Raw genomic sequence first — 17,689 nt, 5'->3', positions numbered from 1 at the left:
ATCCTCAAATCTGGCCCACAAGATCCACTTTCCTGGAGAGGTTAGCTTTAACCCTAATCAGACACACTTGAGCATGCTCATCAATGTCTCCAGCATCATTAGAAACTTACAAGTAGTTGAGTTTGATCAGGGTTGGAGCTAACTCTGCATGCAGCACTGGCCCTATAGGGCAAGATTAGAGGAATCTTGCTGTAAATGGTTTGACCACAACAGAGCAGTGGATCATATAAAAACTCAACCTTCAGCTAAGTTGGTTAGTAGATGTCTGATCTTTGACTTTTCTAAGAACTATTTTAAAGCTACATTATGCAACCTTTGGCCCACTATCAGTTCAGGCATAAAACTGTATGCAAGTTGTGCATCAGCTTCGCTTTTCTGTGCGGATGCAACTCATGCTTTTGCTCATGATTACAGATTATCAACCTATCAGTGCAAATCTTACTAACAACATTAAATCTCATGAAACTCATAAGTTCTCATGAAGATATATATATATATATATATATATATATATATATATATACATAAGAGTTTGGTTCCAAAATGCAATAAATCCAAAAATGTGTTTTCTTTACCAAGAAAGTGGCGAGATGAAAACCACTATTTTCTTACATTAAAATCCAGGTTTTGATTTCCAAAGCTTTATTATAAAATTGTTTTATTTATTTTTTTTCCCCAAAATGCAATAAATCCATGATACTTTTTCCCCCAAAATGCAATAAATCAATTGAATCAATATAAAAGTTATTTTTCATATTGAAACTGATGAAAATACAACATAGTAAGCTGATCTACATAAAACAGCCTCTGAGCTTGGTCAATATGAATCTTATATACAGACAATGTACTAAAAATACATTCAGCAGTCATTAGTCCGAAACGATCCAACAGGTCATCTGGTTAATGCTATAAATGTGTTACAGTAATAAAAGAAAAATTCATGATGAACAAGAACATGAACAACATCACATTAGACTACAGAAATTCCAAAATTACATTTACCTTACATTCAACTTCCCAAAGTGCATTCATCTTTTCCATGTTACATTCATTTAGTTGACTAGTGCTACTGTATGTTCTGTATTAACAAAAACATAAATGGCATTATCTGTATTAACAAAAACATAAATGGCATTAATAAAAACACTTACACTGACAAGCTACGCAATATTGTGTTTATAATTGAATGTGATTCATCTAATGAACATGATATAGTGATATAGTGTAGCTTGTCACTGATCTACGGCTCTGTGTATTAAATGCATCTGAATAATTTCCATCTGAAAGCACATGATGGAGGTCTATTGGTACTATTAATCACAGAACCAGCTTTTTTGATGAGAAAATCACTTGCAATTTATCATTTAGCCCTTGTTTAATGATCAGAAAGTACAAAGTAGACAAGGAAAACTAGGATGCTGGGTGTATTTAAAGTCCTGCCATTATTGTCTAGAGTGCGTGGAATGGTGCGCTGTGATTGGTTGAGAGGATATATTGCAATCTGCAAAAAAGCGAGTCTGGTGTTTGTGGCAGTTTGGAAAAGGGAGAAAACGTCTCCAGTTATGAATGTAACCATGGTTCCCTGAGTAGGGAACGAGACACTGCATCCTCTAGGGCTCGCATTAGGGAACACCTTGTCATAACCCATGTCTGAAGCATACAGTGAAAAAAAAGGCCGGCGACAGCCCCTGACATCACTACCTGAATCGCTATGGATAAATAGGCGCCGGGAGAACACGTCATTCACTTCTTCGTCTGAAGCTTGCATCAGATGCATGGCAGGGAGCTAAAGGGCGCAGTGTCTAATTCCCTAATCACGGGAACCATGGTTACATTCATAACCTGAGATGCTCGCTTTCAAGGGAACTTCAAACTGCATCCTCTAGGGGTCGCTATGGGGAACAGTATACCCATGCTCCCATGCTGAGTGGAGTGCAGGCCAGAATCATGGCAAACACTAAGTACCAACTATACTATTTCCATGGGAGTTGCCCCTGGGACGTTTAGACGGCTGTCCATGAAATTACCCCTTACGGCCAAAGGCTTAGGCTGCATACTTAACTTATTTGTTAGGGCCTTGGCCCGGGTAGAAAAGAAAAATTCCAAGAGATACGGCTAAGAACCTAGCATTTTATACTAAGTCTTGCCTGTCACGCAGGGGCTACTGCTTGCTCTTGCATAAACTTGCTGAAGGAAACCTTGTGATTTTCAGAAAGTACACAGAGCTTAGCGTGTGTACCTAAAGGTTACTAAGCATCGCATGAGGTGCTGAACCGCACGAGAGAGGCAAGTTCAAATTTACAAACCTCTGTTGAGGGGAGCATCACCTGAGGCAGCATATACAGGAAGACTTCCATAACTGCCGACTCCACTTCCCGCTTGATGCGTTAGCAACAACAAAGCGGCTAGGAAGCCCCTCAGGGTGACCTAGCCAGACATTCATAAAATTCCTTGCAGTGCCGTGCCTGGCCTGATGATCAAGAAGGCTCCTGCAGAAACATGTGATCTGGTCGCCTGATACTGGAAACATGTGGCTGGAATCAGGGCTATCATACTAGCTGGACATAATGCCGACTAATGTTTAATAAACACTGCAATTGGGCACTGCAAAGAAACTCAAAGAAGATTAGTACACACATAAAAACCAGCAATTCTAGCCAGTTCGAGCCTGTTTGCAAGAAGTTCCCACCTAACCTCAGTCAGGTGGAGAGCTGGTGGTTACAGGGGAATTAGGAGGATAAGGGCAGCTGTAAAAACCCCCAAAGAGAGTGAATAGATACGAAGTAAAAGAAAAGTTTGGAAGGCGAAACCGGAGCATCAAAAAAAAAGCCTTTTCTTTCTTCCCGATGTCTGCCAGTTTCACCCACAGATGTCTCTCCATTACAACCATGGCTGCCATAGTCCTGCCCATGGCGGAGGCTGCCTGCTTGGTAGCATTGAGAGAGGGATCTGTGGTGTGACGCAGCTCGGCTATTTGATCAGGAAAAAGGCCCTCGCCTTCATCCAGGTCTTTTAGCAGATCGGACTGACATGCTTGAAGCACGGCCATCGTGTGTAATGAAGCCACAGTCTGATCTGCTGCTGTGTATGCTTTGCCATTTAAGCGAAATGTATTTCCTGAAAGGGCTTAGATGGCAAGGAGGGAGATTAAGAGAGAACGTCTCCCCTACAGAAAGAAAGCTTTTTCTACAGGGGGAATCCTCTCATAGCCGCTTTCCTGCAACACTTCAATGTCAGCACAACTTTTATGCCGAAACCAATGGATGCGAGAAGAAAACGGCCTCTTCCATTCCTTTTTGATCGCTGCATGGAGATCAGGCAGAAATGGAAGGCTGCGGTCATGGTGTCACCTTGTTAGCACATTTTCATGGCAATTCCAACTTTGCCGTGGCACGATCCATAACCTCCAACACCTCTACATACGCAGAGCAGGAGGATTGAGAAGGCTCAGCCTCAGTTTTTTTCCATCCTCAAACATCTGCTCTTCCTGGATAAAAACCCAGCAGAGCACTCACCTCAGTATCAGAAAGTGTTAAAGATATAACATCATCCTCCTGAGGCTCTCTCTCGTCCGTCTCCAACGAGCGCAAAAGGGAAAGTCCCTCTCTAAACCACTGAACCAGATCCACCTGTGATCCCCACAAGCTCATTCTCCTCCGTGCCTCAGCAACGGCGGGTCTTGAACTGCGGGAAGCAGATGGCTGCCCCTTTTTCCTCGGACAGAAAGACGAACGAGAGCGGAGCTTTTTCGTTGAAAAAAGTCAAGGTTAGTTTATTTACATAGCACATTTAAAGGGAAGTCGTGTCCTAGTGGTTAGAGAGTTTGACTCCTAACCCTAGGGTTGTGGGTTTGAGTCTCAGGCCAGCAATACCCCGACTGAGGTGCCCTTGAGCAAAGCACAGAACCCCACAATCACAAACATACATTTCATCCAAATGCCAAGGATTACAAATAAGTCTTCAGGCGGAATTTAAAAACAGGAAGAGAAGCTCCAGATCTAATGCCTAGAGGTAAGCGGTTCCAAAGTCTAGGACCGGCCACAGAAAAAGCCAATCGGGAAATTTCAAGCTGGAGCGAGGTATCTTCAAGAACATTTTATCGGAGGATCTTAGGGAGCGAGAGATAGAGAGATTGCTGATAGCTGAGAAGTTTGGACAAGTATGATGAGGCTAAATCATTTAGAGCTTTATACACAAATAATAAAATATTAAAATGGATCCTATGTTGCACTGGTAACCAATGAAGAGATGCTAGGACAGGAGAAATGCTTTTTCTTCTCTTAGTACCAGTCAGCAACCTCGCGGCTGCATTCTAGACAAACTGCAAGCGATTCAGCGATGAATGCTTGAGACCCATATAAAGCGCATTACAGTAATCAAGTCTAAAAGTGATGAAGGCATGGGTAACTATCTCTAAATCCTGAGTCCGCATAACAATGATATGAGACATTAGTTTTCCTCATGATTGAACCAAAAGGGAGCATATACAGACAGAATAAGATAGGCCCCAAAAGGGACCCCTGAGGTACCCCATAAGTGAGCGGTGCTGAAGGAGAGGACTAGTGTCCAATCGTCAGTTGATGAGAACCAATCAAGTGCTGTGCCCCTAATGCCAACTTCATCCCTTGGACGATTAATAAGGGTAAAATGGTCAACTGAATCAAATGCAGAACTAAGATCGAGTAGCATTAAAATACCAGGTTAAAAAAACTCACAATGCATGCAGATTGACTCCTCAAAGACATCGCGTGCGTGCTCTTCACCCAAACAAATGACGCAAAGATCGCGTGTGTCAGCGGGTATCAAATAAAACCAACACGAATGCACGCATTGTCTGAACGCTTGCTAATAGTTACCATGATAGACAGAGAAAGATCACTGTCTATCTTTCAGATGCACTCTTCAAACAGAACAGTCAGTGAAGACGAAGAAGAGAATGACATCTTCTCCCGGCATTTATTTATCCATAGTCACACTCGAAGTGACATCAGGGGTTGTCGCCGGCCAACTCGTTGGTGTTTTTTCAATTTACGCTTCAGACACGCATCACAATGAGGTGTTACCCATAGCGACCCCTAGAGGACGCAGTTTGAAGTTTCCTTGAAAGGTAACATGACCTAATAACTCTAACTCTGTATGTGTTTGCTGTTACAAGCTTTCGGAATCTATAATGTTTATTTCCACTAGATGGCGCTTGTGTACTTCAACACTCATTTATTTATAACTTTTTGATCAGTCTAATCTGTATATTTTTATATTTCGACTATTTTATAATGCTTATTGTGATTTATATACTCAACTGTTGTATATTTGAGGAATATTTATTCTTTCTAAGAGTTTTCTTTGGTTATATTTTATTTTGCTCCCATCGTGCCTTTGTATGTCACTTCCTGTTTTGTCACGGAGAACGAGTCAGAACTGCGATCCGAGTTTCACAGAGCAATTCTGCTGATCATATGGAATGATGTAATCATTGCAAAGTTTAAAGTATTTCTATTTAGAAGTCATCCGATAAAGAAGCTTCAAGATAACCCCCTCTCTTAGCTCATAAGCAGGCAAAAGTGTTCTACGGTGTTGGTGTTGGTGTTGGAGTCTAAGTCCAGAACACATTAAACATCAGTTAAAGAACCTCAGCCTTCGCGTCATGACTAAGGGCGGGCACAGTAGAACACTTCCTGCGTCGGTGAAGGCCAACTGCATCAGATCGTAAAGCTGCACGAGGAAATCGGCCATCAAGAGGCGCCACATGTTGAATGAGGGAAGTACAATATGAAAAGATTGCAATTGACTTGACTGAAGCAAGCAAAGGCTGAACAAGCAAGCACTTTTGAAGTTAGTGACTTGGAAGCAGCGCAAGGTCTTGTGAACTGTCACTGAAGTTTCAATTGCTCTGGTATTTCCATCATTCCCATTCTAAGATAAAGTTGGACATTTTTCTATTATCGTTTGACTTATTAAGAAACTAAAAGGGACTAAACAGATAAACAATTTTGCTACTATTAAATAAGACTAAAGTTTGAATTTTCTGTTGTATTCAAGTATTTGTGTATACTTCATCATTTAAGCGTGTTGATATTCACATTTTTTCTTTACAAGTTGAATTCATAGACTACTTCTTGACAGTTCTGTAGCTTGTTATCATTTACATGATTGGATCACATAAGTGTAGCTGAGATAACCGCTTTACACTAAACTTTAGATTGCTCTTTGAATATTCACATTATAGTGCAACACAGGTTTAGCATGTCAAACACAAGTGAAAATACATTGCTGGCTACTAAAGAAGTTAGCTATACAACCCCTACTGCACAAGATGTAGACAATGCAGAGCAGGCTGATATAACTGAACAAGTTGAAGTGGCTGCACAAGTACAACAACCTCAGGTGGACATAGATAATACACAGCTCTCAGATATTAGAAGAAGCCAGCGAGCACGCACGCTTACCGAGAAGGGTAAAACGCTGCAAGACGCTAGACTAAATGATCTGAAAAGAAGCTTTGAGCAGAAGTATAGAAGGTGGAAGTATCACATCAATGGTTTGAAAAGAGCCATTAAGAACAATGATGATGCAGAATTGATTTGTGAAGTTGTGAGCACCATTAATGCCACTCAGTCTGAGGTCGACCATATTTATGGTGATATAAGAAGCATCACAAGCCCTGAACCTGAAATTCGGAGGAAAAATGACACTTGCCTTGCCATTACTAGCACTGCAAATGAGAAGTCTCAAAGATTCCTCAACGGTGATCCTAAGGACATTCCCTGGCCTGATTCAGATTCAGTGTTTGAAGCCACTGTGTCCAGCATCATCTCAGCAACCTCCAGTAAGTCAAAGTCTGTTTCCAAGATGTCCAGTCAATCTTACAGTGATTCTCTGCAGAAAAGACAAGAAGCAGCGGCTGAAGTAGCGGCTACACAAGAAGTGATTAAAATAATGAAGACACAACATCAGCATGAAGAGGAAATTAGGAAACTGGAGGCAGAGGATGAAAGGTTAGCAGCAGAAAGAGAAGCTCAAGAAAGGGAAACCGAAGCGGAGAATGCAAGGAAAAGGGCTCAATTTATTTCAGAAAGCACTGTTAGAAAAATAAAGCTGGAAGAAAAGAAAAAAGAAGTGGAACGGTTGGAGGAACTAAAAAGACATAACGCAGCACAAGCAAGGCTGCAAGTTTATGCTGAAAGCATCAAAGGTGATGAGGGAGAACAGCGTTCTGCTCCTCTTCTTCAACAAAGGCAAGAACATTATGTTTTTCAACCAAGCGTTCCTTTTTCTCTCTCTCAGCCATTTACGCTCGCTCAAGACACTGCTCCTTTCAACCAACCCTCTTGTTCTTCTCAAAGGTTACCCCAAGCTCATATCTCTCAGTCACCTACATGGCCTGCTCCCAACGAAGCTTCTAATGATCTTGTGCTATTCTTTCTACGCAAGTATGTAGGTGGTCCTGCCAAGAGAGCGATTGAAGGACATTTTGTGGCTGGAACAGAAATGGCTTACACGGCAGCCTGGAACATCCTTGATGACCGGTTCGGCAATCCGTTCGTAGTTGGCAAATCTTACCGTGACAAAATACAGTCTTGGCACAAGATTGCTGCCAAAGACAGCAAAGACCTCCAGGAATTTGTAGATTTCCTAAGCAGTGTTGAATCAGCAATGCCTTATGTACAAGGTTTACAAGCTCTGAATGACTGTGTTGAAAATCAAAGAATATTAGCCAAATTGCCAGACTGGTTGAGTTCACGTTGGAATAGAGCAGTCACCAAGTTTCAAGACGAATACAAAGGATTCCCAGATTTCAAATACTTTGTTGAATTTCTTAACAAGGAAGCTAGAATCGCATGCAATCCTATCACCTCACTGCAAGCGATAAAGCCAGCAGAGCAAGAAAGGTTCAAGCAATCAGATCAAGATCATTATAAGTTTCAGAGGAATCGCAACTCAAGTGCAAAGACATTCACCACTAGTTCCAGTGAAAGGACTAGCCTTATGTGTGTCTTTTGTAAGAGATTAGGCCACACTCTTCATAAGTGTCGCAAAATTATGGAAAGACCAATTGAGGAAAGATTGAAGTTTGTACAGTCTGAGAAGTTGTGCTTTGGCTGTCTTAAGACTGGTCATAACTCCAGAAGCTGCACCTCTAGGAGTGTGTGTGAAAAATGTGAGAAGTGTCACCCAACAAGCCTACACCAGGACCGTGTAAATAAATACCCAGGACAAAGCTCTAGAACCAGTCAAGATCAGTTCAAGGTCAATCTCGGATCTGCAGATAGAACAGCCGAATCACAGAAGGTACAAGAGTCTAAGCCTGTGACTTCAAACAGAGTAGTTCAAGAAAGGAACGGCACTCATACGTCATCAATCATTCCAGTATATGTCTCAACAACAGATGAACCAAGGAAGGAGATTTTAGTGTATGCCTTGCTTGATACTCAGAGCGACACTACTTTCATTTTAAAGGACACAGCTGAGACACTTGATATCAAGAAAGAGCCTGTCAAACTCAAGATTTCCACCATAACATCCAAAACGAAGGTTGTGTCCAGTCACAAATTGAATGGTCTACAAGTAAGAGGCATTCAGTCTGAAGTTAAAATCAAACTTCCAACAACTTATACTAGAGACTACATACCTGCAAATAGATCTCATATACCCACATGTGAAACCGCAAAGAATTGGCCTCATCTAGAACATCTGGCAGATGAAATGGCTCCTGCACTTGACTGTGAAGTAGGTTTGTTAATAGGCTACAACTGCCCTCAAGCCTTACTTCCCAGGGATGTTCTCAGTGGCAATGAAGATCAGCCATTTGCACAAAGATCCGTGTTGGGTTGGAGTATCGTTGGATACAACCATGATGACAGTTATTATGAAGATGAAATCGGTGTGAGTCACAGGATTATCATGAAGCAAGTTCTACCAGCTCGTGATCCATCTCACAAACTCAAGTCTGAAGTCTGCTTTGTACAGAGGAACAAGGTTAAAGAGATGATCACTCCGGCAGAGATATTGAAGGTTTTTGAGTCAGACTTTGTAGAACGGGATAATGAGGAAGTCTCAACGTCGCAAGAAGACTTAAGGTTTTTGGCAAAATTGAATGAAGGCATTAAGCAAGTGCAAGATGGACACTATGAGATGCCATTGCCTTTTAAGGGTGAGAGGCCAGATTTGCCAAACAACAAAGCGTGTGCAGAGCATCGACTCAAATCCCTAGAGAAGCGTTTAAAGAGAGATGAACAGTACCAAAAGGACTACATGGCTTTCATGAAGGACATAATATCAAGAGGCGATGCTGAAAGGGTCCCAGAGATGGAGTTAAGTAGTCAACCAGCATGGTATATACCTCACCATGGAGTATATAACCCACAGAAGCCAGGCAAGATTCGTATCGTCTTTGATTGCTCTGCAAGATTTCAGAATACTTCTCTGAATGAGCATCTACTGACTGGGCCTGACCTCACAAATACCCTTGTTGGAGTCTTGTGTCGTTTCCGGAAAGGGCAAGTAGCCATCATGTGTGATGTGGAGCGTATGTTCCACCAGTTCCACGTTGCTCCAAAGGATCGGGACTACCTCAGGTTCCTATGGTGGGAAGATGGAAACATGGAAGCCTCACCTTCAGTTTTTCGAATGAAGGTCCATTTGTTCGGAGCGGCCTCCTCGCCTGGATGTGCAAACTTCGGCCTCAAATACCTTGCCGTACAAGGTCAAGGCAAGTTTAATCAAGCCACAGTGAAGTTCATACAACGTAATTTTTATGTTGACGATGGCTTAGCGAGTGTGGACACTGAAGCAGAGGCAATCCAGCTTGTAAAGGAAGCCAGGGGTCTCTGCAATACCGGAAAGCTTCGCTTGCATAAATTCATCACCAACAGCAAGACGGTGATTGCCACAATTCCAAAGGAGGAATGTACTGAAGGGGCAACTGACTTTGACTTGACACTAGGAGAACCTAAAGTAGAGAGGGCACTCGGCATCCAATGGTGCGTGGCTTCAGACAAGTTCCATTTCAGAGTGTTAGTAAAGGAAAATCCTTTTACTAGAAGAGGTGTGCTGTCTACAGTTGCTTCCATTTTTGATCCTCTTGGATTCGTCGCTCCCTTCATTTTAGTTGGGAAAAGGACTCTACAAAAGATGTGTCAAGACAAGTTAGGCTGGGACGAACCACTTCCTGATGACCTCAAGCCGCATTGGGAAGCTTGGTTGCGAGACCTCCATAACCTGTCTTTGGTGAAGATACCACGTTGTTATGTGCCATCAACATTCAAGGATGTTCAACAATATGAGCTACACCATTTCTCAGACGCCAGTGTGTCAGGCTATGGAGTATGTTCATACCTCAGAGCTGTAACCAAGTCTGGAGAAGTCTACTGCACTCTTGTTATGAGTAAAGCTAGGGTTGCTCCAACAAAGGTAACAACAATTCCCAGACTGGAGCTCTCAGCTGCAGTGGTTGCCACAAGAACTGGTGATCTGCTCAAAAGAGAACTAGAATTGGATGGCATTCGTGAATACTACTGGACCGACTCCAAAGTTGTCCTTGGCTATATTAACAACGATGCACGACGTTTCCATGTATTTGTAGCCAACCGAGTTCAGCAGATCAGAACAAGCACTGAGACTAGTCAATGGAGATATGTGGCTTCAGAACAAAATCCAGCTGACCATGCCTCTCGTGGGCTCACCGTAAAAGAACTCATGGGATCGAACTGGTTTACTGGTCCAAGTTTCCTATGGCAAAGAGAACTCCCTAAGGATGACATTAAGGTGGGAGAAGTTAATGATGGAGACCCGGAACTCAAAAGGGCGCAGGTTCTAATGACCAAGGCAAGGGAAGAGTGGTGTCTGTCAGATCGCTTGCAAAGGTTTTCAGATTGGAAGAGGGCAGTGAAAGCCATAGCAAGGCTCAAACGTTGTGCAAGGAGTGCGAAAGGTTTGGTAGAAAGATCCAACAATTCCACAACACTTGAAGAAAGGAAGGATGCTGAACAATTCATAATTCACATCGTTCAAGAAGAAGTGTTCAGTGACGAGATCAAGCATCTAAGACAAGGCAAGGAAGTTAATTCAAGTCTTTTCAACAAGCTGTACAAGTTAAGTCCGTTTATCGATGACCATGATGTCTTACGAGTGGGAGGACGATTGACACAGGCAGAGCTTCACTCTCATGTCAAGCATCCAGCCATTCTTCCTAAAGGACATCATATATCTCGTTTACTCATAAAACACTTCCATGAAAAGGTGCAACATCAAGGTCGTGGCATGACCATCAATGAAATCCGCTCCAATGGTATTTGGATTCTGGGATGCAGTAGCGAAGTTTCATCTCTCATCTACAAATGCATTAAGTGTAGGAAGCTGAGGAAATGCAGTCAGGAGCAAAGGATGGCTGACCTGCCACCAGAAAGGATGGAAGCTACCCCTCCGTTCACCTATAGTGGCATGGACTGCTTCGGTCCGTTCTATGTTAAAGAGGGAAGAAAAGAGTTGAAGAGATACGGACTACTTTTCACCTGCATGTGTTCGCGAGCTGTTCATCTTGAGGTGCTGGATGATCTTAGTACTGATGCCTTTCTTAATGCACTGCGTTGTCTTATTGCTATACGTGGCAATGTAAGTCAGCTTTATAGTGATCAAGGTACCAACTTCGTGGGTGCAAAGGGAGAGTTCCTGAAGTTGATGAAGGGAATGGATCAAGAACGTGTGAAAGAGTTAGGCTGTACCTTTATCATGAACCCGCCTGCTTCCAGTCACATGGGTGGTGTCTGGGAGAGACAGATCCGGACTGTAAGGAGTGTACTAACGTCCATCCTAGACAAGTCTGCAGCAAGACTGGACAGTTCTTCCTTAAGAACATTCATGTATGAAGTAATGGCGATCGTAAATAGTCGACCATTGACCTCAGAGCACCTCAATGATCCTGTGGGACCAGAACCATTGACGCCGAATCATATATTAACAATGAAGTCCACCATCATTGCACCACCTCCTGGAGAGTTTGTGAGGGAAGATCTTTATCTTCAGAAAAGATGGAAAAGAGTTCAGTTTCTGGCAAATGAGTTTTGGACCAGGTGGAGGAAGGAATATCTGTTGAATCTGCAGCAGAGAAGTAAGTGGAATAAGAGCAGGAGAAACACCAAAATAAATGATATCGTTCTGCTTCAAGATGATTTGGCATCACGAAATCAGTGGAAGCTAGCTAAAGTGGTAGAAGTTTTCCCAGGATCTGATGGAATGGTGAGAAGACTTAAACTTCTTGTTAGTGATGCAACACTAGATAGCAAGGGTGCACGCACAAATAAGTCAGTCTACTTAGAAAGACCCATACACAAAACAGTGTTACTACTTGAAGCTGATTAAAAGGGTTAAGTTTGAAAAGTGTTTAACTGTATATGTTAAACGTGTACAAATACTTATCCACTGAATGTTTATTAGTTCATGTTGAGTTACTGAGTATTTATAAAGTAAATTCTTTTAAGAATCACACATTGCGTGATGGTGGGAGTGTGTTTGCTGTTACAAGCTTTCGGAATCTATAATGTTTATTTCCACTAGATGGCGCTTGTGTACTTCAACACTCATTTATTTATAACTTTTTGATCAGTCTAATCTGTATATTTTTATATTTCGACTATTTTATAATGCTTATTGTGATTTATATACTCAACTGTTGTATATTTGAGGAATATTTATTCTTTCTAAGAGTTTTCTTTGGTTATATTTTATTTTGCTCCCATCGTGCCTTTGTATGTCACTTCCTGTTTTGTCACGGAGAACGAGTCAGAACTGCGATCCGAGTTTCACAGAGCAATTCTGCTGATCATATGGAATGATGTAATCATTGCAAAGTTTAAAGTATTTCTATTTAGAAGTCATCCGATAAAGAAGCTTCAAGATAACCCCCTCTCTTAGCTCATAAGCAGGCAAAAGTGTTCTACGGTGTTGGTGTTGGTGTTGGAGTCTAAGTCCAGAACACATTAAACATCAGTTAAAGAACCTCAGCCTTCGCGTCATGACTAAGGGCGGGCATACTGTATGTAAAATTTTAAAATATAACAAGGAAAGTATGCAGCATCCCATGAATCCATCTTGACAACTCTAAAATATACTAGAGGCTTACCATAATAAATTAGGGTAAAGCAAAGTCATGGTCTGCAAGAAGGGTTTATGTCATATTCTCACTAATTATTTAGACTGTGTTAATTTCCACAAAAAATTGGTTGTACATATAGTAGTGTAGCTTCAATAACATAAGCAAGGGAACACCATGAGCTACCAAGATAAATATTTTGCAAATGGAATAATGTGTAGTGAGTAAATTGGACACTCCAGTGCTCGAAGTGAGCTGGTACTCTGCAATTCTGTGCAGATTGTATTTACGGTATTTGTATTATTTCTGCGTCCCAGCAGCTCTTATGAACTGCAGATATTTTCTTTTGTTCTGGCTTGACAATGCAGTCTCACTAGACAAAGAATATTTGTCTTGCAATGTTTTGACTATCCACATTAAATCTGAAGCATACTGTAACTTATGCAATATATTATGCATTAAAGGTATTAGTTTGGCAAACATATCTCATTTAATTTCAACTAACTTCCATGAACAAAATTCTTGAATGTTTAAAACATTGTGTCATAAAAAGACAACTGTTTTCCCTCAAGCAAATAGGTTACACTTTATTCGATAGTCCTCTTTAGACATTTTACTATGTGTAAATAACTTTGCTACTACATGTCAAGTAACTCTCATTAGAATATTAATAGACTGTCAGATTATGGTAAGAAACAAAATCACATTTATCAGAGACTGACATCCCTATTCTTCTTTTAGCCAATCAGAAGATTTTGAGGTGCTTTCTGCCTGTCAATCATTTTACACATTCTTTGAGTAGCCCATATATGGACAGCAGGAAGAAAAGTGTGTGAATCAAGAAGAATGGGTAATGCCAGAAATAATTTAATGGCAGTTGTCAGTTTGTCTATTTTGCTACAGTTGACAGCACTCAAATGACGTGTTGCTGCTCTCCTGATTCGGTCAGTTCTGGCTTGTACAATCCAACCCTGGTGCTAATCCAGCTTGATCCTTTGGAGGCAATTAAGTCTTAAATTGAATCAAGCCCTTAAAAATTAGGAAAAAATGAATTACAGACCTACTGCATGACTTTGGACCACCTGAGTATTTTTAAAAGTAACAATCTACATATGATGTGCCAATCAAAACCATGGGCTCTAAATAGCACACCATTATAAAACTGCCGAATGAGTCACAGACTGGAGACGTGTCATTCATACAGAGGAGTAAAACACTTCCAAAAATAGAATTTAGGGTTGTATAAGAAAGGAACACCGTAATCCATTCATGACCTGTTGTATTGATGCTCTCAGAAAACTCTGAGAACAAGAGAATATGACTCATATCTTCAGCCACTCTCTGGAAGTGTGGATTTAACACTGAAACACGTATTTTTTAAAATGTTAAAATATTTTCTCATGGCTGTATGCTGGGACAACGATACTGACACAAATCAACACTGAAACTGACAGATTTTACATCATAATATATTTAATACATTTTCACCCTGTGTTCTTTTGAATCTGAATGAAACATCTGTTGCAGGACTCATCACTGTACATCTTAACTTTTTTATGATCAATGGATGATGAATGTATAGAAAAAAAAAATATTTATTCATTCATTTTTTTTTTTTATATCAATTCTGTTTGGAAATGAACAATACTTCAGTTTAACAAAATAATGTTTAATAATGTTGAAATAATAATACATCATATATTTTGCCATTTAACACAATCAATCAATCAATCGATCATTTAATCAGTATTGAGTGTGAGTAAATGATTAATTGAAACAATTTGATTCTCTTTCAGTAAAGAATAAAACCACACCATGACATTGTATAAACTATAAACTGGTGCTGTTGCAGAATAGCAAAATAGTGCTGAGAAAAAGTTCAATCGTCTATTTTCAGTAGTGTAGCAATGTAAAAAGCAACCCCTTTTAATGTAAACTTAAACCCCTTTTATACCAAGCAGCTTTTTGTTGGTCAACGTGGCTAATTCAATTCGAAATTTGCGTGCAGAAATCTTTTGCCCTCACATAAAATACCCAATCATCTGGATTTCTATTGAGATTTTAATTTCACCTGTGAAAATTTGTCAAACAATGGTTATTGTGACCACGTCTTCCGTCCTCCTCTCTCTGAATGGTTGTAAAAATATGAATTTTTCATGTACAGCCTACAAATACTGCATGCAAAAGCTATACACAAATTTAACAGTTATACAAAATCATGAAAATAGCGATGTGTTTGAGTATGGAGAGGCTTATTTTAAAAAGTTTATAAAGGTTTTTTTTGTTTGTTTTTTTGTCTCAGATCTCTGAGAAAGCAATGTATTGTTCATCTTGAATAGCCCGGTTTTCTCTCCTAAAGCCCAGTGTGCCAGTGTGACTGATTTGGTTTCTTGGCAACAGTTATCAGAGGGGTATTAAATTCCAAAGATGTGCTAAACACAGAAACAGAAGATACTAGGCATGATCAAAAAACATGAATAACTAGCAAAGAACAGAACTGGCTCTTTCCAAAAAAATAAATTAAAAAAAATAAATAAAAGATTGTGTACAATATAGTTCTTCTATTTCTTGATTTATTTATTTTTATTATGTGTGATCTGACGAAACATTAGTGAAGTCATGTAAAATTATAATTTATTTATATTATATCAGATGCATATGTATTCTCCTTACAAACACGCACACTGGAAGACACACTTCTGTTGCTGAAAGCCTCAGGCTGTATCCCGAGATTTCAGTCGGCAATGACATTACTGAACTAATTACACACTAACTACAAATTAACATATTTTATACTATAGCAGTGTTATGTGTTTTGCCTAAACTTGTGGATGCAAATAAGGTTCTGAACTGAATCTTGAACTGTTTATTAGTGCATGGGTTAAGCTGCGTGTTCTGCATTTTAATGCCAGTTTGAATGAGTTATAAAACTTTCAGCGTGACTGTTTAATCAACAACAGATGTTCACTTTCCACTCAAATCAGCTTTCAGCGCATGTGGTGCATGATAAGAGACCGTAAAACAGCAGCCCAGTGATATAAGATCAGATATTCTGATAATGTGGGTACAGAACCTTATCAGCATTAGTGACAAAATTTCCCTAGAAAAAAAATCTGAGTATCAAGTGTTGTTGTTTTGTTTTCCTTTATTTTGCCGTTTGTCTTGCCTTTACTGTATTTGAATATTTCATTGTTTTGCCTTTCTTTCTTTTTGTCTTGCCTTGCATTTCTTTGCATTGTTTTTTTCATTGTTTTGTCTTTTCTTGCTTTGCTTTGTTTCCTTGTTTTGCCTTGCCTTGCTTTGTTTTGATTTTGTAGTTTTTGTTTTGCTGCTTTGCTTTTACTATATTTTGTTTCATTGTTTTGTTTTGTCTTGTCTTGCCTTGATTTTGCTTTGCTATATTGTTTTGCCGTGGCTTGCTTTGCTTTACTGATTTGTTTTGTTGCTTTGTTTTCTTGTTTTGCCTTGCCTGGCCTTGTTTCATTGTTTTGCCTTGTATTTCCTTGCTTTGCTTTGTTTTGCTTTGCCTTTCTGCTTTGTTTCATTATTTTGCCTAGTTTGCTTTGCTTTATTTTAAATCGTTTTGTTTTTGTTTGGCTTTGTTTTGGCAGTTCAGACTTCAGATCAGCTTGCACCTTCACTGTGTGGTAAAGACTAGTTTTGACATTTTGTTTTGTATTTCAAGAGAAAAGGTCATTTCAGTTTGGATCGACATGAAAACCTGAGAGGGTCTGAATGGGCATGACACTTCTGAACAGGGACACACTATGTGGTATGTGTGACTTTACCTGGAGTTGGAGTTTCTGTTCGTTCCGCACTACAGGTAGCAGGGAGACGAAACTGGATCCCTGAAAAGAACAAAAGTCATTAGTAGAGCTTGAATTAATCAAATTGTGTTTAGACAGTCACTGCACCCTGTCTCCCAACATTTCATATTAATTCAAATCAGTGACATTTTAACAATATAATATTGAAGTGAACAATATTATGTGAACAATTTATTCAATCTGACACCAGTTGTTTGGGTCTTTAGATATCTTCACTAATGCATTGTCTTATTAAGTAATTTATTTCAAAGCAAATGTTTACAAAAGCCAATTAAGCTATAATCAATGGTGTCATATTGTTAAAAGTGAACAAAGATACATACATTTAAAGGGGGGGTGAAATGCTCGTTTTCACTCAATATTCTGTTAATCTTAAGTACCTATAGAGTAGTACTGCATCCTTCATAACTCCAAAAAGTATTTAGTTTTATTATATTCATAAGAGAAAGATAGTCTGTACCGATTTTCCCCGGAAAAACACGAGTGCCTGGAGGCGTGACATGTGGGCGGAGCTAAAGAATCACGAGCGCGAGTAGGCTTTTGCGTCGAGAGCGTTTGGAAGCTGTGACAGCTGTGAAGGCTGAAACTGAACGAGAGCAGCAGCAGCAACGACTCGCTCCGAGCGGGGCTTGAACCCGGGTCTCCGATGGGAGGCGGACGCACTAACAAGGAGGCAGAGATATTTGAAGCAGTTTTACTCACCGCCTGTGGTTCCAACACACAATCTTGACCCTTTTTCGTTGGGATTGCATCATCCTTAAGAAATAAACGATAC

The 17,689-nt window shown here is 40.2% G+C and overlaps 1 protein-coding gene across 4 annotated transcripts in view; it reads right to left on the bottom strand.

The window, feature by feature from the left end:
* The window catches only part of LOC113063393 (disks large-associated protein 2-like), a 142,786-nt gene that overhangs the window by 12,866 nt on the left and 112,231 nt on the right, over positions 1-17,689 (bottom strand). For all 4 annotated transcript variants that reach the window (XM_026233753.1, XM_026233750.1, XM_026233751.1 and 1 more), the window contains one exon: positions 16,876-16,935. In XM_026233753.1, the coding sequence (XP_026089538.1) occupies positions 16,876-16,935 (60 nt within the window). The remainder of the gene's footprint in view (positions 1-16,875; positions 16,936-17,689) is intronic.

This window comes from Carassius auratus, chromosome 45, assembly GCF_003368295.1.
Source record: "Carassius auratus strain Wakin chromosome 45, ASM336829v1, whole genome shotgun sequence".
NCBI lineage: Eukaryota > Metazoa > Chordata > Actinopteri > Cypriniformes > Cyprinidae > Carassius > Carassius auratus.
Note: the sequence above shows the minus strand (reverse complement) of the source record. Positions and strands in the feature narration are given on the sequence as shown.